General features: G+C 34.2%; 1 protein-coding gene across 3 annotated transcripts in view; it reads left to right on the forward strand.

Moving 5' to 3' along the window:
• Nucleotides 1–21,009, forward strand: part of LOC114336421 (dual specificity protein phosphatase CDC14C-like) — a 137,568-nt gene extending 116,559 nt beyond the window's left edge. For 2 of the 3 annotated variants that reach the window (XM_050641587.1, XM_050641588.1), the window contains exon 9: nucleotides 820–21,009. In XM_050641587.1, the coding sequence (XP_050497544.1) occupies nucleotides 820–1,165 (346 nt within the window). In that variant the 3' untranslated portion in view covers nucleotides 1,166–21,009. The remainder of the gene's footprint in view (nucleotides 1–819) is intronic. The other variant, XR_007695746.1, reaches the window with a different exon arrangement.
• The last annotated feature ends 985 nt before the right edge of the window (nucleotides 21,010–21,994 follow it).

The raw sequence follows: 21,994 nt of genomic DNA on the forward strand, positions 1-21,994 counted from the left end.
AAGTACCTAAATTTTTTATTATCCGACATAAGCAAATGAATCTAAAAACAGAATGTTAAGAAAAGAGGCTGGATTGGGTTTTAATTTCAGTATTTTATAAATGCTAAAATAGTCCACAGGGTGATACGAACTTTGACAAAAAACAGTTTGATTCGTACACCCGGTATACAATGACAGTTTACCTGTCTAACAACAATATTATTACAGCGATATTGTTGGTGAATAAGGCTATAACATGGTAAAAAAATCACTTAAATCGGTCAACAGGTTTAGGAAATTCGAGACATTAAAAATTACCAAATTTTCAGTGGATCGATTTTTTGGCACCTGAGTGTATGTGTGAATTTTTTGAAATTTTTGAATCGATTGCAACCCATCGAAAAAAATAAATAAAAACGAAAAAATTACGTTTTGTTAGAATAGGGAGGTGGTGTTGTTATTTAGTCACATTAAACGTAAAAAGCAAATTAAATCTGTGAGTGACGGCATTATCGACAAATGCCGTCAAAGTGAATTTATTTTTTGATAATTAGCTCGTTTTATTTATATATTATTCTGAGCAGAGTCTGCATGACAGATAACGAATTTTAGGATAAAATTAAAAATATTGATTTTAATAAGTTTCAATCTGACAGTTTTTGGTGGGTGTAAATATAGTTTGTATATAGGTAGATACGTAGGTTGCAAATAAGTTTACTTGTGCTAGTAGAGTTTGACGTGCCTGCAACACCTTGCATTGATTAAGTTTGTTTAGCCCAGTTTTTTGAAATATGCATGCCTAGTTCCACCTGGATTCTGACCAGTCAAGTTTGTCAACAGAATTGATGGCCAATCTTTGCGACGAGCTACGAAGAAGAAGATTACTTCTTCGATGGTCACTGTAACTACCGCTAAGACTCCGGTAGTGGAAAAGCGACAAGTTATGAAAAAGAAAGACCTTTTTCAGAATGTGGTGAATAAAGCTGTCAAGAAAGAAGAGATCAACAATGGGGAAGTTGCCAGTAATCAGAATAAAGCTAAGAAACGAGTTTTAGCACGTGAACGGGAGATGGCAAGAAGAGCTAAGATGTTAAGAAGAACCCATCCGATTGCTTTGACTTATAATAAAATTGATAAAACCGAGACAGTGCAAACTTCTACAGTAAAGGTGAATGAAACTCTATAAATGGCTGTGTGAGAGACAATAAATATTATTATATCATTTTAACGGTGTACGGACAGATAATCCCTGGACAAATAATCCCGGACAAAAAATCCCCACAAAATATTCCTGGACTGAAAATCACCACAGAAAATCCCGGTCAAATAATCCCCACAATTTTTTTTGGAAAAAATGTCCCCACAAAAAATTCCGGACAAAAAATCACCAAGAAATATTTGCTGCCGAATAGTTCTCAAGAGTTTTCCCGTGAACGCAATCAACGCAAATTCTTTTCAGCCTCAGTGCATGAGAGTTATAGCAATCGCCATGAAACCGCTTTTCGGCACGAAAATAATGATTAGTAATTAAGATTAAGCATGAATTGTAATTTCGATGACCAAATTTCGAATTCCAATTTCCTATTCCAACTGGTTTTCCCCAGTACGAATTCTTGCCGAAAACTTCAAATCTTACACGACAAAAGAGTGTGTTTTTCAAAAATCGTGGAAAATATGGAGAATGAACTAAGGCTGTGGACTCATGTTGTATTTATTCGGTTAAATCTTTTTCTCGTTCTGCTTTGACTGACTATTTTTAAAACATTGCCTATTCGTGATGATAACTGCTGGTCTTGAAAACGATAATTTCGATTGTAATGCAAAAAAACCTGTTCCTTTTTTGTAAATTTTACTTCAAAAAAATTTTTACACATTTCAACTATTCCAAAAACAACACGTAACAATTTGTATCATGTAACAAATTTTCAATTTTCAAAGCAGAGTGAGAAAAATATTTAAGCGAATAATTGCAACATGATTCCCAAAGCCTTAGCTTATTCCCCATATTTTCCACGATTTTTTAAAAAACACTATTGCCATGTAAGATTTGAAGTTTTCGGCATGAATCCGTACTGGGAAAACCAGTTAGAATAGGAAATTGAAAATGTGGTCATCGAAATTACAATTCATGCTTAATCTTAATTGCTCATCATTATTTTCGTGCCGCAAAGCGGTTTCATGGCGATTACTATCTATAACTCTCATGCACTGAGGCTGAAAAAACATTGCGTCGATTGCGTTCACGGGAAAACTTTTGACAACTATTCGGCAACAAATATTTCTTTTTTGTGGTGATTTTTTGTCCGGGGATTTTTTGCCGGGAATAATTTGTGATTTTTTTGTCCGGGAATATTTGACCAGGGATTATTTGTCCTATGTTCCATTTTAACAATAATTACTGATGTCAATGTCAGCGAGTTATATTAACTGTAGATGGTTTGTTGCTCTTAAGTTTGCCTTATATTTACATATGTCGTTTTTATTAAAAGTTTTGTATATAGAACATTGGTGGTTCAAAAAAATTACAAAAAAATAAGTTTAAAATGCTGATTTTTATGAAATACACATTTATAAGTCTGATTTTGTACCAAAATCGGAAACAGTATTTAAACAATAGCTCATAAGTCTTTTTTTTCACAAATTATTGCCTATAGTGAAAATATATAAGTGATTTTACTGTATATACATTTTATTTTATATACACTTTATTAAACTAAAATAATTATGTTTTTTATAATAATTTTTAAAATTGTGTTCGCCATTATTGTGTAATGGTTTAATTTTAAGTAATTCATTTTTCATTTATTTTTGAGTCCGCTTTCTGTTTAGATCCAGTTTTCTGCTCCGTATGTCAACGTTGGCCCGCCCATACAGTGATGAGCGCGCTAATATAACCGGCAAAATATCGCAAAATATGGAAAACAATACATTATGAAATAAAAAGAGATGAAACTAGTAGAGGTGGAAATTATCAATATAAGCGTATAAATTAACATTACATTACACAGTTTATCACCTTCAGACGTATCGGAGGAGTATGACAACTGTCGCTGTGACAGGAGAATTTTATAAAATACTCCCGTCACAGACGTCTAAAGATGGGAAAATATGTTAATTTTAAATGTTAATTTATACGTTTATATAGATCATTTCCACCTCCATTAGGTGTATCTCTTTTTTCTCACAATGTCTTATGTTTTCCATCTTTTGCGCTATTTTGCCGGTTATTAGCGCGCTCATCACTGTATATTGTTTCATATATTGTCATCTTCGTTTTACTTGATATTTCTTTGTTGTTGAGGAATCCTCTATTTAGAGCCTGGAATAGTTTCCTGTACTCTCTAGTCTATTGTTGAGATCGTCCTTGATTCGTCCTTTGTTATTTATTACTGTTCCCGGGTATTTCTATATGTTTGTTTGCTATATTTTTCCTAATCTATCATCACTTCGATTTGGTCATCCCTGTCTTTTTTTCTTATTATTTTTATTATCTGTGTTAAGAGAAGTCGTTGTTTATATTTATGTTGTATTTTTTTACTTTTGAGTTCCATTCTTCTAATTTGTGCTTCAGTTTTTTACTGTTTCGGCGAATCTGCAAATACGCATATCTCTGCATTTATCATTTCTATTCTAACAGTATGTTTTAAAGGATTTCTTACATTCTTTCACTATAGCTCCTTACGTTTTAAATGGTGGCGATTGCATATTTTGTGTTCTTCGCTGTGCAATCATCTATTACTTCTTACAGTTTGTTCCAGAATTCTTTTTTCGTTTTTTGTTGCATCTTCATCTGATACCATAGCATATAATTAGGTTTGTAATTGCTTCCTTTGTGTCCATCTCTAAGGTGGTATAACAACGTACTTGAACATGTGTGCATAACATGTTCAATTACGAGCTTTTAAGCAAGTACCCTCCTCAAAACATTACGGTCTTACCAAATAGCACCCTAAAAGAAATGTTGTAACTAAAAAGTATCTCTCTTTTTTTTCTCCTCCTGCTCTCCGTCATACACGTTGACGTTCAGATTTTAAGTTAATTATTGTATCATCAGAGAACGAAATCTTATTTCAATAATGACCAAACCCACATTGAAGATTTCTCACAAATTTCAATCCTTGAATTTAGGGTTAGCAATCAATTTTTTGTTAATTTCCTGCTATTTCTTAAATTCGTTTTTATATGTAAACATACACATAAATTAGGTTAATAAGTTGTTTATTCAAAAGTATTTGAATGAGTTTTAGATCAGTTAATATTAGATAACTGATGTTTGTAGTTTTAAAATAAAACATAGTCCATGCTGTATGCTCGCCCCTTACGCCAAACTTACTCAAAAAGAGGTCCTTATAACAAATCCACAGGGTACCGGCGGTACCGCGGTCGGAAAATTGTTTAAAGAATTTTTTTAAAACAAATTCAAAAAATCAATTTTTTCACTTCGGACAAATTTTTTCTGATTATTTGGGACATTCTGAGCAAAAAAGTTCTGTTTGATTTTTCTTTAAAATTGATTGTTGTCTAGTTATACGCGACTTAAAATTAGAAAAACGCGAAAATGGTCATTTTCAAGGCTTTATAATTATAACTCAGTTAAAAATTATTATGAAAGTCAGAAAGTGGCCAATGCCCCCCCCCCCTTCAAGAGCTTGAAAAAATGTTTGTCATTATTTTATTACAAAGCTGTTACTTTTAATTATTAACAATGAGCGATAAGCGCGTATTAACGTGGCCGTCTCATGGTGCATCTCTCTCTCTCGCACTCTATTGAACGTCCGCCTCAATACGCACTTAGTAATAAAATAAAGTAATAGCTTTGTAATAAAATAATGACAAAAATTTCTTCAAGATCTTGATAGTGGGGGGTGGGGCATTGGTCACTTTCTGACTTTCATAATAATAATTTTTAACTGAGTCTTGAAAATGACCATTTTCAAGATCTTGAAGAAATTTTTGTCATTATTTTATTACAAAGCTATTACTTTATTTTATTACTAAGCGCGTATTGAGGCGGACATTCAATAGAGTGCGAGCGAGATACACCATTGGACGGCCACGTTGATACGCGCTTATCGCTCATTGTTAATAATTAAAAATAATAGCTTTGTAATAAAATAATGACAAAAATTTCTTCAGGATCTTGGACAGGCTTTAAACTTTGATTTGGTCAATTTCTGACTTGGCATAATACAATCGAACCCGACTGGATATTCTATATTCTTCCACTAGCCTTCGTGCCAGGCAAAAATATTACTATAACCGGGATATTCTAATAACCGAGCATTCGTACTCGGTAGAAACGTTTCCGATCATCAAATTTCTATTCCTTAAACCGGGATATTCCTATACCCGGTATTTAAGCCTTTAAAAAGGATATTTTCGCGTTTTCCAAATTTTAAATCGCTTATAACTCGACAACAATCAATTTTAGAAAACACTCATAAGAGACCTTTTTTGCGAAGAATGACCCAAAGGATCTAAAAAAATTGTCCGAAGTGAAAAAATATTTTTTTTGAATTTGTTTAAAAAAATGTTTAAACAATTTTTTGACCACGGCACCGCCCGGCACCCTGTGGATATGTTATAAGGACCTCTTTTTGAGTAAGTTTGCATACGGCCTGGACTAACAGTATGTGCTGGAAATGTAAGAAAATAACCAAAGCCTACCAGTGAACTATCTCAGAATGTTTTTAAAAAATGTTAATGGTATCTTTATTTTTGTCCAGTAATTTATATCATTAACACTAAATTATATATTTATAGATATTTATTCATAATGGAAGTATTTAAATAGTTGATTATTGATTTTTTATGTCATCTTAAGAGCTAATGTTTAAATGTTCGGTGTACTGTTTAAAGTATTTATTTAAATATTTTTTTACTTTTTAAATAAAGCAATTTTTGTATTTTAACATATATTTATGACAGATTTCAAAGGGCTGTTTTAATTTTCTATATTTGTTTATTTACGTAGAATACACATATTTATATCTATTGATGTTGAGGTTATTAACTCGTAGAATAATTAGGTCCGCCAATTTGTTAATACTTGAAAGATTATACTTGATGTCACTTTTAAAATCTGTAAATCACTTTTAAATGTACAGTTAATTTATAAGTTAAAGTTCGTTCATACGACACCGAATCGTTACTACATTTTACTGTAAATTTTGGTGCACCTTTACACAATCAAAATTTTTGTTTTTTTATTGTGTCTACATGATTTTTTAGATTTTATTTTGTTGATTGCTTAAGCCAAAGATGTAGTTACTGCAATTAAAACTAGAGGCCTATAGTTGGCAGTATTTGTGTACATCTGTTTATAGATAATCCTGCAAGAAAGCTACCCTGCAAGACGTACTCTATTGGCAAAACCCGAAAGAAAAAGGCGTACAAAAATGTATGTACAAAAAAACCATTTTGGAGAGAGAATATTCCCTTTTGTTGCGGCTTATTATAACAACATCCGCATATGCGCATATTTGCATAGATCTGGTATTCATATAGCCGTTCATATCCAATTTTCTAACAACAGCTTCCAAAGTTAAATTAAAAAGTGTTGTTGATAAGGCATCACCTTGCCTAACTATTTTCAATATCAAATGTCTGCCATATCTCCATCTATTCTCACCATGGCTTTGGAACCCTCCAACGGCATTCGTATAAGTTTAACTAACTTATTGGGTGTCCCTAACATAGATAGTTGCTTTAACATATTTTGTCTATGTACTCCATCAAACGCCTGTTTGAAATCGATATACAAATTGTAAATTGGTATGTTTATTCAACACATTTTTTTTTCACGTATACCTCTTAACATTGTATTTGGTCTATAGTTGACCTCTTTGGTCTGAAACCACATTGGTATTCACCAATCATTTCTTCCGAAAACGATTCCAGGCGGCTGTATATAATTCCTGTTATTTTGTTGACGACATTTAAGGGGTTACATAGGTCCTGCGGGTAAAAAAGTGACTTTAAAAAAATTGTATCTCGAAAACTAAAAATTATTTTTATTTATAATTGGAACATGTCAAAAGTATTATACTTACGGTACTCTCAAAAATTGTTGACTGCAATTTTTCGACAACAGCCCTTTTTTTGCGATGGGCAGCATAACTAAGTCCAGGCTCATCTGAAATCAAATAATCAAAAGGTTTCTTGTAGTTTATACCTCTGGCTAGTGAATGAACGAAGAAATTAAAAAAAAAATGAAATTTGAAGATTTTACTCAAGTTTAAACACATTTTCGACCCAAATTTTTCTCATTTTTTCAAAAATGACCATTTTTAAAGTAGTTTTTTTTATAAAACAAAAACAACTTTACCTAATAAAAATTCCTTCGTTCATTCACTAGCCAGAGGTATAAACCACAAGAAACTTTTTGATTTCAGATGAGACTGGACTTAGTTATGCTGCCCACCGCAAAAAAGGGCTGTTATCGAAAAATTGCAGTCAACTCTACAAAAATGAATGTTTTTTACTGAAATTTTTTTTGAGAGTACCTTAAGTATTATACTTTTACACGTTCCAATTATAAATAAAAATAATTTTTAGTTTTCGAGATATAATTTTTTTAAAAAGTCACTTTTTTTACCCGCAAGACCTATGTAACCCCTTAAAACTGTTATGCCTCTATAATTTTTGCAGAGTCGTTTGTCTCCCCCTTTGTACATCGGAAGTATGAGTCCTACTTTCCAATCTTCTGAGATGACTTCTAATGTCCATAAGCGGTAGATTAGTTTATGGATAAGCTTCCATAGCACATGTCCACTATTCTTTATCAGTTTTGCAGTTATTCCATCTGTGCCAGGTGCTTTGTTATTTTTTAGATGTTTTATGACGTTTATCGTTTCTTCCAATGTTGGTTGCTCAACTAGTTGTTCTCCTGTGTAGTGAATTATTTCTTTATCTGGGTTTAAGAGCTCTTGAAAATGCTCCTTCCACCTTTCCATTATTTCTTCTTTCTCGTTGATAATTGCCCCATTCTAGTACCTTAAACAAAGACTGTCCAAATAATAAATGGAGTGGGAAATATAAAAATTAGGCTCGGTAAAGTTCATATAGCGAATTGTGAAGACATTTTACAAACTAGGTAAAAGATCCAGGGCAAACCGAAAATATGAATGAGATGCCACCATAAGAAAAATGGTGACAGGAAACAGGACAAAGATAATGAAAGCATGGATATCATAGTAAAAAATGCGCATCTATAAATTGTAAAAGAAAACTTTTAATGGGTTGAACATAGATGTTCGTGTATAAATTCAGTCTATCCAGAAAAGAAGAAAAGTCCCAGATACAAAATTCAGTATTAAAATAAAAGTAATGATTTAAATCTGAAACCTTTCTTGGAACTACTTTCTGATAACATCCTTTATATTTGACTTTTATAATTTATAAGCCAAGGGACGACGAATAAAGAAAGCGAAAAGGATTCTACAATATGCAATCGCATTTCATCTTACTCGTCTAGGAAAAGGTCCAAGAGATAGTTCCAATATTCAAAATCTGAGTAAAGATAAAGATAGAAGTGGATTCATCTGAATCAAAAGGAAACAAACTGTCGTTCTCGTTTATCTTTACTTAGATTTTGAGTATTGGAACTATCTTTCGGGCCTTTTCCTAGACGAGTAAGACTTAATGTGATTTCATATTGTAGAATCGTTTTCGCTTTCTTTATTCGTCGTCTTTTGGCATATAGATTGTAAAAGTCAGAGATTGTTATAAAATGAGTTAGGTGAGCTAACTAAATGACCTCCAACAACAATGACAATTATAATTCACTCAATTACAAGACAATAGGAAAACATTTTACTTGAACATAACTGACAGTATATTTTCTAATTTCTTGACATTACATTTACAACTTCTATACTGTCAATACATAGAGTATGTACAACTATAGAGCAACATCTACTTTTAACGCTGTATATCGTAACACTCTCCCTCAACGTGAAAAGTAGATAAGCCAAACAATTTTGGTTTCTTTCTAACACGCATATTGTAACGCTTAGATTCTTGAACACCATCATCGCTTCTTTCTTCTCTATTCACTTCTTGATTTTCACTCGTACTTTCTGCACTTTCCATATTTTTAGATTTCACAATTTCATTGATACCATTTTTCACTTTTTCTTAGTTTTCATTTACACTAAAACATTCCGACTGATTCTGGTTCACTGATTCGGCTTTATCTTCAAAAATTTGCAAATTGCATGTAACCTCAAGTTTAAATCGTGCGTCGTGGCTCGATACGATTCTTCTTTCAGATGGAATCCATATTCTAAAACCATCCCTGTCATTCACGTAACCAACTAAATAACCATGTATCGCCTTGTCATCAAATTTACTGCGTAAATACTTGTTTACGTGAACATAACATTCAGTGCCAAATATTCTTAAATGTTTCAAACTCCCAACTGGCTTTCCATACCACAATTCATAGGGACTTTTATTCTCAATTGATGATTTTCCTGTGCGATTCAGAAGATACACTGCAGTATTGCATGCTTCTGCCCACAATTCTTTGGACAACTTGCATGGGTTTAACATGGAACGAGCACACTCTACAATGGTACGGGTTTCCCTTTCAGCAACACCATTCTGAGGTGTATAGCGTGGAGTGATACAATGCTCTATACCTCTACTCGCAAGAAGTTCAGATACCTTTCTGTTGTCAAACTCTCTCCCTCCATCACATCTCAGTTGCTTTGCTACATGGCCATTTGTGTTTGCTTCATTTAAAAAATTTTCTAAGAAGGTACATACCTCACTTTTGTGTTTCATAAAGAAAACTTTCCGAAACTTACTGAAGTCATCTTTAAAACATACGTAATAACGTGCTCTTCCCAGTGATTCTATAGACATGGGTCCATTCACATCTGCATGAATCTGCTCACCAGTGACTTGTGGCCGATTGATCCTAGTTTTAAATGGCAATCTATGCATTTTTCCAATTGCACATCCTTCGCAAAAGCTTTCTTTGCACCCATCAATGTCTATATTCATTTTCTTCAAGACCTTCTTTACGTGTTGCTTATGCTGATGACCAAATCTTTCATGATACACTTGTAACATATCTGTTGACTCTACTAAGTTCGCTTGAATGGGATTGGTCGGTTTCATAACACGTATATCAAGTGCATACAGGCCATTACTGAAGTACCCAGTCATTACAGATTCAAGAGTATTTTTATCATGTATATTTACACCTTTATCATCGAGTACTGTAACGAACCCTCTTTGTGCAGCAGCTTTCACAGAAAGCAAATGAGCGCTTGCTTCAGGAACATAAAAAACGTTCTTCAGTTCAGCATCTTTCCATTTATTATTCAGACGCGTTTGAATTTTCACCGTTCCTTGTCTATAGGCTAGCATACATACATCCTTCTTACCAGGTGATATCTTTTCGGGTTCAGCAAACTCTGTATAAGATGAGAAATATTGCTTATCTGTAGTGATATGATTTGTGGCTCCACTGTCACAATACCATTTCCCAGCTTCAACACAATTGTTAGATGAGGCACTTAAAACAATAGACAAAAAAACAGCATCATTACTTTTATTCTCGCCTAAATTCTCAGCAGATTTTTGCAATGGACACTCTCTCGCCCAATGGCCTAATTTCTTGCATCTGTGACAAGAAAATTTTTCTTTTGCACGATGTACATTTTTGTAGTTGTACTTTGGCTCTGTTTGTATTTTTCTGTCGGGCTAGTGCGTGCAACAAACGCAAAAGATTCTGTGGTACTTTGGTCACGTAATTCAATGGCACACAATTTCTCAATCAATAAATTCAAAGTTTGATTCTTTGATGGTATCGTGTCCCACAAATCTTTGAAATTATCAAAGTCCTTACCCAAAGTTGATAAGATCCGTCCATTTAACATTCTTTCGGATAAAACATTTTCATCATGCTTCAGCAATTCATCATTCAAATCTACAAACAGTTTCTGCAACTTCGCAACATGTGTGCTAATATCTTCTTTTTCATCACGTTGGACTCTAAAAAAGGCTTCAATTAACATGTTTAACCGTTGCGTACTGCTACGTTCAAATCGCGCACGTAATTTGTCCCATATTTCTCTAGCGTGAGTACATGTCATCACGAGCTCGGCATCAGTTTTTCCTAGCGTACCTGCTAACAAACTTGCCGCTTTTGCATCGTCTTTTAACCATTGTTGATGCTTCTCTACTTCCAATGAAGTTGAATTTTCAGCAACCTCGGGACACTTAAACGTACCGTTCACAATGCAATAACATCGAAACGTGCCATTTCCATTTTGCCCAGTCTTCAGGGCCCTCAATTTTATCAACTTGAATTTTATAATCGTTATTGCTGGTCGCCATATTTTTTCACCTGTTCACAGTTCACGTGAATTGGGCCTGTAACCTGTTATAAAATGAGTTAGGTGAGCTAACTAAATGACCAACAACGATTATAATACTCTCAATTACAGGACAATAGGAAAACATTTTACTTGAACATAACTGACATTATATTTTCTAATTTCTTGACATTACATTTACAACTTCTATACTGTCAATACATAGAGTAGAGTATGTACAACTATAGAGCAACATCTACTTTTAACGCTGTACAGGGTGTTTCATTAATAATTGTCCATATAGTAACTGGAGAAACCTTAGCACAAAATACGAAGATTTAACCTAAAACACTTAAATAAAATGTGGTTCCTTACTGAGTTACAGGGTGTTTTATCTAAAAATTTAAAAACTATTTTTGCTTAGCATTTAAAAACTATTCGACGTATCCTTTTCATACTTGGCAAGAAGTATAAGTACTATATAAACTACTAAATTATGTTAAACAAACGTTTCTGTCTTTTACCAGAGGCGTACGACGGGGGAAAGTGAATGGTTGACCCTTTCCAAATTCTACGCCACTGGCGGAATTGCTATTTTAGTTCAATTTTTGGATTCTCCAATACGTTCTATGAAAATAATTCATTCGTAACGATACAGTCATTAGTTTTCGAGATCTTTGAAGTTAAAAATGAAACGACACTGTTATTATGATTAATATATTGTGTCGCTTCATTTTTAATTTTAAATATCTCGAAAACTTATCATTTTATCGTTACGAATGTAGAGTATATTATTTACATAAAAAGTATTGGAAAATCAAAAAATTACACTAAAATAGCAATTTTGTCAGTGGCCTAGAATTTGGGAAGGGCCAACCAGCCACTATCCCCTGTCGTACGCCACTGGTAGTAACTAGAAACGTTTATTTATCTTAATTTAGTAGGGTGTAGAGTACCTACACTTTCTGACAAGTATGATTAGGATACGCCAAATGGTTTTAAAGTACTGGGTACAAATAATTTTTAAATTTTAATCATATGAATCATAATATCATAAATTAATCAAAATAACTGTGCCGTTTCATATTTAACTTCAAATATCTCGAAAACTAATGACTTTATCGTTACTAATGAAGAGTATATTATTTACGTATAAAGTCTGGGAAAATCTAAAAATGGCATTCAAATAGCAATTCCTCCAGTGGCGTAGAATTTGGGAAGGGTCAACCATTCACTATCCCCTGTCGTACGCCTATGGCAGTAGCTAGAAACGTTTGTTTATCACAATTTAGTAGGGTGTATAGTAGTCGCACTTTCTGTCAAGCATGAAAAGGATACGTTAAATAGTTTTAAAATGCTGAGCAAAAATAGTTTTTAAATTTTTAGATAAAACACCCTGTAACTCAGTAAGGAACCACATTTTATTTAAGAGTTTTAGGTTAAATCTTCGTATTTTGTGCTAAGGTTTCTCCAGTTACTATATGGACAATTATTAATGAAACACCCTGTATATAGATAAAGGATGTTACCAGAAAGTAGTTCCAAGAAAGGTGTCAGATTTAAATCACTTGTTATTTTAATTTTATTTGAATAATGAATTTTGTATCTAGTACTTTTCCTTTTTTCTCTAAGAGATGTCGCTACAGCGTCTTAAAAGTGGATTTTAATCTATTTTTGAAATTCCACTTAAATACGCAGTTTATTATCGTCTTGGTTCAGAGGTGTTCTCGTTGTCCTATTGAAGACGTCTAAGAGACAGAAACAGCTGTCTAGGGATGGTGGATATCCTCAGAATCGAAAGGAAACATAAACTGTCGTTCACTTTTATCTTTTATCAGTCCATTCAGATTTATTGTGTAAATTTATTCCACTGCACTTAGTAAAAAATATCGATTCTGTATCCCATGAACGAACGAGGTTTTATTGAAATGAATGTGATAACTCAAAATTATGGAAATATATTAAAATAATACCAAGTAACTGGACATAACTTGATTTTAGAATACTAGCGTTGATTCTAGTGGGTACTACGTTACTAATAGTACAATAAACACAAATGGTTACACTTCATCAACAATTATTGTAGATTTTTATGACTGCATCACATTTAAAAAATACTCGAAAATAGAAACGAGCGAAGATGTATAACATTCTGAAAAAAAAAACAAAATAATATTAGGTGAACTTGATTTTAATAATATTGATGGAAAATACTTGTTTTAATTTAGAGATATATTAATAAAACACATAGTGCTTGTCTGCTTTATAACAAATTATTTGTACCAAGTTTAGACTGAGCAGTGTAGAAATTACCACACGACCCTGTAGATATTTTCACAGTATTCTACGAACATCCGATAAGGACAGCTTCATTATTTCAATTAGTTTAGTTTGATTCTGTTGTCATTCACAGTAATCACTTGTGACATAAAATAAGGAGGTAATGAGCCCTAATAACTATACGTTGGAACAAGCAGTTAATTTGCGAGTAACATGAATAATTACCGAATTGTTGAAGTTATTTTTTTTAGGCGCGATTGGGAGTAAAATTTCATAAATCTGCGCGCATGCGCACACAGACAGTAATAGTTCGTTGCTAATCTTTCAAGATAGGTATGTATGTATCTGTATCAGCGCAAATAAGTCATTAAAAGAATATATTAGTTTTTTTAGTAAATGTATTATTTATTATAATTTTTGGATTTGTCTTTCTCTGTAGTAAGATAATAAAATATTATGTATGTAGGTATAACATTTTTATATGTCTATTTGTCACAGTGTTGTGTAATTATATCCGAAACTTACGTGTCACTTAAAGAAGCTCGGTGGCGTAGTTGGTAGAGCGTTGGGCCAATGATTGGAAGGTTGCGGGTTCCAATCCTGGACGATTCATATTTTTTTTTTAATTTTTGGTTGTTTTAATAAAAAATTTTTGAAAGTGGTAGATAAGAAAGTTATTTTAATATTTAAATAAAATACAAATAACCTGTTAAGTATATTTACTTCGTTGAAATTATATAATAGAAGAATAACTTCTTACGTGCGTACAAAGTACACACACATTCTTTTTTTTTGTTATTTTTTAAAATTGTTAATATGGAATAATCAACATTTTTTAGGATGTATGGAATTATTTTTACGGTTTAATCCTTAATTACTGACGTGGATGTTTCAGGACGTAGACACTGATATGCGGTATGTCATACCGTTGCCTATTCTCCTTTATTTTTAATACGAGTTTGTCCTATATCACTGTATTTGTTTTTTACATAACTACGGAATGATTCTTCATACTGCTGTAAAATAAAATACTACTCCGAATAAAATAAACTTTGTTTTCAAGAAAATTATGAACGCATGCATAATATATTAAAAAAATGGTGGAGGTTTAAAAAAACGAATTACAAAAAACCTAGTATTCTTAACGAAAAAATTCTAAAACAATGTTGAAAGTACTGGAAAGTAGAACAACTGGATGAACTTGCTGCCATTCTAATATTGAAAGAATACTGAATGGACTGTTTTTCACTATAGTAACATAAACACTGACACGCGGTACATGATACCGCCAGAAAACTTTACGTCAACGTTGCTGAAAGACTAATCTATACTAAAACTGTAGCAGTTGGAATCTTGGACCAGGAGATCCTGAAAACGGATGCCCTCCTGTTACCCTGCCTGCCAACTAAAAGCACCCGTGTTCGTCAAGGCACTCCCGTACGTGTTCAGTTAGCGAACGAAACTTCGAAGTGCCTTGCGCAGCCTAGATGGGTCGTAGAAATTATCGGTTCTTACCTAGGAGCGGTAAGGCCGGTCGTACATTGGAAGCGTAGTCGCGCGACTCGTAGGTAGCGCGTGTACGTGCGACTGAGCGACTGGTATCATCCACTGCAGACGACTGTATACTTTACTTTAGTGTACTGTCAAACTGACTGTCATCATCAAAAGAAAGTGTATTTTTGTGAATATCGTAAAATATACATAGAAAGCATAGTTTGAAAGGAATAATTTATTACACAAATACAGTTGAGTCCGCGAATCTTTACCCGTGCGTCATTATTTAAAGCATACGAAATAAGTCGGAAATTGAAATTTACTAAACACAACAGCAAGTCACTTACTGTCACTTGCTGTTGCGTTTAGTAAATTTCAATTTCCGACTTTAAATGCTTTAACGATGACGCACGGGTAAAGATTCGCGGACTCAACTGTATGTATGTTATTTATTAACAACTTTAAAAAGGTTTGTACCTTTGTACAATGGCCTTCCCTTTAACGGGAATCGACTCTTCCATATATTGTTGGCGATTCAAATTTACACGAAATATTTACTATACTATTTAATTACATTTTTCACCAAATTGAAAAAAAAACATAAGTCATTTTTTAATAAAATTAAAGATTTATATAACTTTATATTTACTTGGTTTAGATGTAAGACGTTTATTATTGTAAAAATTTCAAATAAAAATTCTTTCTAAAGTTTCTTATTCCTAAAAGTATAAGAAGTATTCACTTCTGTCGGCACTCGCAACGCAAGTGCCACGCTCTTTTTTTTATTTTTCGTTTGCATTGTAATTATATATTATAAGATAATAATATTAAAAACTCTATCACTAGCACCTACTTCATCTGCAACTTTTGACCACAATTTCCTTTGAACATCACGTGAATGGTCTTTCACGTTTTGTCCCACAAAGGAGACTTTTCATAAACGGCACTATAGGTTTTTCGTTATCAATTTCCTTATCGAAAATAACACAATTATTATCGAAAATTAATACAATATCAAATATTATATTTATTGCAAACCATTGTAGCATCAGCATGCGATTACCAGCGACTAATCCCATTCTAGGGGGATCGGTCGCCAGTCGCTTGTGGTCGGTCGAGCCCGGTCGCTCAAAGTCGTTTGCAGTGGACGTTGTTTAGTTACATTTTATTTGAGGATTAGTCGCTTCTATACGGGCGTATACGCGCTACCTTTGAGTCGCGCGACTACGCTTCCAATGGACAAATTGATTGATCCAGATCTCTCTCATCTTGCCTCAATTGCTTTCTTTATCATGGACTTTCTTTTCATGATTTTTATTAAAAGGTCTAGGATGGATTCAAAATTATCTCTGCTTTACATACTACGTCAGGCTGACGTATCAAGCTGTCGGGCGATATCTCTCCTAGTTTTGACCGCATTCTGTGCTGTTACGTTGCAAGTCATACAACTGTCATCTCTGGTTTTTCGAATACGGAACCCCGAAAAATAAAAGACCTGAAAGATTCATGTCCGGTCAGGAACTACGTAAAATAAAAATTTACTCATTTGAACCTACATTTATACCACTCCATCACGGTATTAGTTTTTTGGACCATTGTGCCTTGTCTGTCTGTGCCTCCCATTCTATTAGTAATTGCTCTCTAGTGACAGCTCTCACCTGTGCTAGATGAGCATCCTGAGAGTTGTAGAGAATCTGCCGTTCTTTCGCTGAGAGGATAATGGGAATCGTACCTTCTATCACCTGTAGGGCCGTCGTCGAAGTAGTCCGGCACGCGCTTTTCACTTTTAGTAGGGGCTTTCGCTGAGTTCTAGTCATCAAATCCCCGTATTTTTGATATTTTAGTATATCTAACCAAATGGGGGTTCCATATAGGAGGGTCGATTGTACCACTTGCAGGTATATTCTTCGTTTTTGGCTGCTAAGGCCTCCTATATTCGGTATGATCCTTTGTAGGGCTGCCGTTCTTACTTCTGCCCTCTGGACTATATTTGTCAGGTGTTTCGCGAACCTTAGGTCTGTGTCGATGTATATGTAGGTATTTTGCACAGTTTGTAGGCTTTATTGTAGTACAGTGGAACCTCGTTAACTCGGATTAATCGGGACCGCGGCCTATCCGGGCTATCGAAAATCCGGGTTAGCTGGAGAAAATGGTAAAAATTAATAAAATACGGTATACTTACAGGTAGTTGGCGTATTCCATGACGTTTTATCCATATATCCAGCCAACCTTGACTCGCAGTGAAATTTGGTTCACAATCAGGCAATATTTTATTCAGCTTGGGTGCTGATTCTTGAATAATTGGTCCAGAAACTGGTAAACCATGTTCGCGTTCAGCACAAAACCACACATACAAAGCGTCGTCGAGAGTCTCATTTTTAGCTTTATTAGCTTTGCACCGATTGTCCAATCTGTCTTTTGTTATCATTTTGAAACAAAATTCTTCGATTTTAGTTCTATTTTTCTTCAAATCGGATACTGTAGATGTACCGACACCATATGATGCTGCAATTGTTTTTAAAGATTCGCTTTTATCAATTCTACCTAATGCTCCTAGTTTCTTTTCCATTGTCACTACAATATTTTTACGTTTTCTTGCCATTACGTAGACAAAAAACACGCAAACACAAAATCTGAATAGATTTACGAACGATTACAGAACGGAAGCGAACAATACGACTGCACTACACACAATACGGTCTCAATCGCAACGATGTTATGTTATTTAATAACAATGAAGACTAAGACCATTGTTTAAAAAATAATTTTTTAATAGTCTTTTTTAAACAATGCTAAGACAGTTGAAAATAAATACAGGATACTACAGGTGCCTGTTGTTTCCTATAACACGACAATGAACATCATGTGCCATGAGTCATTTTTACTATCCTGTATGTAGTTCAAATTACACAAATACCCATTATCTCTCAAATATTATATTACATACATTTTTATTGTTGAAATGTTTGTCTGATAAAAATCGGTCCGGGTTATCGGGGGCCGACTTATCGGGGTTCCACTGTACTACTAATATGAAAAGTCTTTGTTGTGGTCCTTTCAATATGATCACTTCCGTTTTGTTTCCAGCTGGTTCCAGATCGTTTGTAGCCATCCAGCTAACGACTTTTCTGCAGCATGTGTTTACTTTGTCTTCAATTTTTCGGTTCATGTCAGTCACCACTAATATCGCCAAGTCATTTGCGTAGGCGATAATATCGGCCATAGTCAATTTCTAGCACCGCGTTATACAATATGTTCCAGAGTGTTGGACCCCTATGCCGGCTGACAGCTTATGTTCTGTATTTTTTGCCACTTAACGTATCTATTTTTAAGATACCTTTTAATGATATTATTGATAAGGTATCCTGACACTCGTACTGATTCCAATTTAGTTATGATGTATGCCCAGTTGGTAGAGTTAAAGGCATTTTTCACATCAAACATTACTACGACCCATGTGTTCCTGGTGTTCTTTACAGAGTCAGATGTTTTACCGCATCTATTGCAGACTTAGCTTTTCTGAATCCGTACTGTCTGTTGGAGATGGTCTCTCTTTCACTCAGTTCGTCTTCTAGGCGATTTTTGACAAGATTTAATAATTAATAATTTCCCTAGACAGTCGAGAAACATATAAGCCTATATAAATTGGCTTCTTTCGGATTTTTACAGGGTTTATGAATCATCGTAAGTTTCGCTAATTTTAACTGGTCTGGGAGCCCCTTTACTGTCCTGTAGCTGGTCATCAAAACTTACGATGAATCATCGTAAGTTTCGCTAATTTTAACTGGTCTGGGAGCCCCTTTACTGTATTTAGTGGAGTATCAACTTGTTTGGTATGGGTAGATCTGTACCAAACGGGTCAAAATTAAACCGTAAAAATAATTTCATGCGTCTTAAAAATGTTGTTAATATCATATTTACAATTTACAAAATTTAAATTAAAGAATTTCGGTAAATTGGCATTTTATTCGCAAAATAACTGATTAGTTGTTAGGAGTCGTATATAAAGTACTAAGTTCTAGTCGTTTACATGGCGAAAATTCAATTGACGTACATATGTACTTTCATAGATTGATTTAAAAGCATGGAAGAAGTTTTGCTTTATAATGTAAACAAAAAATATACTCACGGACAAAAATATTGCATGTGCATGTGGAATGACATTTTTGTGCTGGTATCCTTAGCCCCCCCCCTGTATCATAGGAATAGTTATGTTTAAAATTTACACATTTCTTAAGATATCTCGAGATAGAAAAAAGGTATCGACATGCGGTTTTCGGTATTCTGTTGCTAATTTGGTCTAATTTTGTAATACAGGATAAAAATACATACTTGTATTTTATATTTTCCAAAGAAAACTAGATTTCTAAAAAAAATAAATAGCGCCTTCTAGCCGGCATATTACGTAATAGGCTGTTTCCAAATTATAACTATTACATTGACGAAAAGAGAGCTGTTTTCAACAAGACCAAGTTTGTAAAAATCGATTAAGCAGAACCGGACTTACAGCGATTTTTTCATAACAAGGTTCCCACTCACCCCCACCTCTTATTTGCACAGGTAGACTTAAGCTTGTGAAATAAAATATGCACAGAATTGTATGAAGAATACGATGATTGAATTTCAAGTGCCCTTTCATTAGGCAAATTTTGTAAAATTTCGATTTCCTAATTTTTGATATTTAATTACGCCCTCTAGCGGTGGACTTACAATTATGAAAATAATTTCCAGGCTTTTCTCGGGGCAACTTTTGTTATAAAAAATTTTTTCCCAAAGCTGTAGTATAAACGGTTCCTGAGATATGGCCGAGAGCCATTCTTATTGGGACACCCGGTACATATCAGTTGGCATTCTCCTAATCACTTCCACGTGTTCGGTATGTCCTTTCAAAGCAATACCGCTCCGTAGCACTGTGCCACCGCCACCAAAACTAACGCTCTTGCTTCCATATGATGAACGCTATGCCGGATGTAACCTCATAGTGATAATTTTGGTGGTGGCGGCATAGTGCTATGGAGTGGTATTTCTTGGAAAGGAGATACCAAACTTGTGGAGGGATTGGTTAAATGACAGCTGATATGTATTACACATATAAAACATTTTAGATCATGTTTGCCAGCCATATTGGATAGCAAATTTGTGTTAATGAACTATGACGCAGCTCTTCATCTCGGTAGAAACATCACATTCGGAAAAGAAAATTCCTATCACACTGGGGGGCCAGCACAAAAATTTTTATTTCACACGTTAATTTCAAAAATATTTTTTGTCCGTGAGTATATATTATCGTATTCATTAAATATGGAAGAAATCTAAGTCAGCATAGCAACATGTATCCATGGGATATTCGTGGATATTTAAAAGTGACAGATATTTTGTTAGGACTTCAAGGAGGTTTTCAAAGTATTGCCCTTTTGTATTGATGGGATACTAGTGCAACACAAGAACATTACATACATTAAGAAGATTGGCACCATAGATCTGCTTCGAAACTGGTTTTTAGTACATACATACAATGTGCTCCCCTTGATAACTCAAAAACAGTTTTTCTTTATTTAATTTTACTTCAAATTGCTTTAATGATATTTTTTCAATTAAATGGTGCTAAACTAAAAGGCAAGAAATCCGTTTTCAAGAAAAATTAAATGAAAAGGAACTGGCAGCTTGGAACTGTTTTGTATACGTAGTAAAATAAATGGTAAATAAAATATCAGGAAATCTGGGACTCGTATTAGGTGACTATTGCTAATTTTTAAAAAATAATACAATAGAAGAAACAGATTTTTGTCGTAACATAAAATTCATATACGTAAAACATACATATTCATTTTGTCTTATCTTATTTTTAACCTCACGTAATGTTTTTGGCTATATTTAATACATACATTTTAAATGTTCATATTAAATAAATATTAGTTTGTAAAAATATGTTTTACTTTTTCCTCTCCACCCACATCTCGTGACAAAAAAAACTATTTGTTACACGCATCGTTTCCCAAATAGTGGGTCGCGACCCGGTGCCGGGCCACGAAAGCAAAATGCCGGGTCGCCTCGCCGTTTCACATCTTGCTGTTTAAGGCAGCGCTCTGACTGACGCCAGCCAGGCTTTTCCGAGGATCAAAGCCGTAGCACCAGAATGTGTTTGGGTGCATTGTAGTATCCCAGAGAGGAATTAGCTGTCAAAAAAATGCCACTGTTTTTAACCGAATCTATGCAAGAGTGTGTAAAATTTATAAACTTTATAAAATCTCGCCCACTGAACTCGAGAGTATTCTCTGCTTTGACTATCAAAAGGGAATGTTTTAAAAATACTTGAAGAAATTTCAGTGTTCTTGGAACAACATCCACCAACGTCCTGGGATGCAATATTTCAATTTAAATACAGTTTTCATGATGTCAATTGGTTAATCAAGGTAGCCTATCTTTGTAATATTTTTGACTTCTTGAACAATTTAAATATGACATTACAAGGTAGCAATGTGACTGTATTTAAAGTACAAGAGAAGGTGGAAGCTGCAACAAAAAATCTTAATTTGTGGACACGCCGCGCGACAGCATGTAATTACAAAGCTAAGAGAACCACAAAAAGAGTATAACGTGAATTCATTGTCGGATGAGATTCCAGCGACTTTCAAGGAACACCTGCTAGGACTGGAGGCAAATCTGAAGAAATATTTCCCCCCATCCACAGCAACAAAGCATGGATAAGGAATCCATTTACAATGGACGTACAGGACTTCCGGATTTAGATATTGGGTGCGTTCGGACACCACAGCGGCTGGACAGCTGAGCCAGCAGTAGCTGTCAGACGTCACCGCTGGAAGTCAGCCGCTGAGAGATTTACTAAGCTTTCCCTATCACGACTGGATACAACCACTCAGTCGATTTTTGCTGACAGTCAGCCACTATGG

This window comes from Diabrotica virgifera, chromosome 10, assembly GCF_917563875.1.
Source record: "Diabrotica virgifera virgifera chromosome 10, PGI_DIABVI_V3a".
Taxonomy (NCBI): domain Eukaryota; kingdom Metazoa; phylum Arthropoda; class Insecta; order Coleoptera; family Chrysomelidae; genus Diabrotica; species Diabrotica virgifera.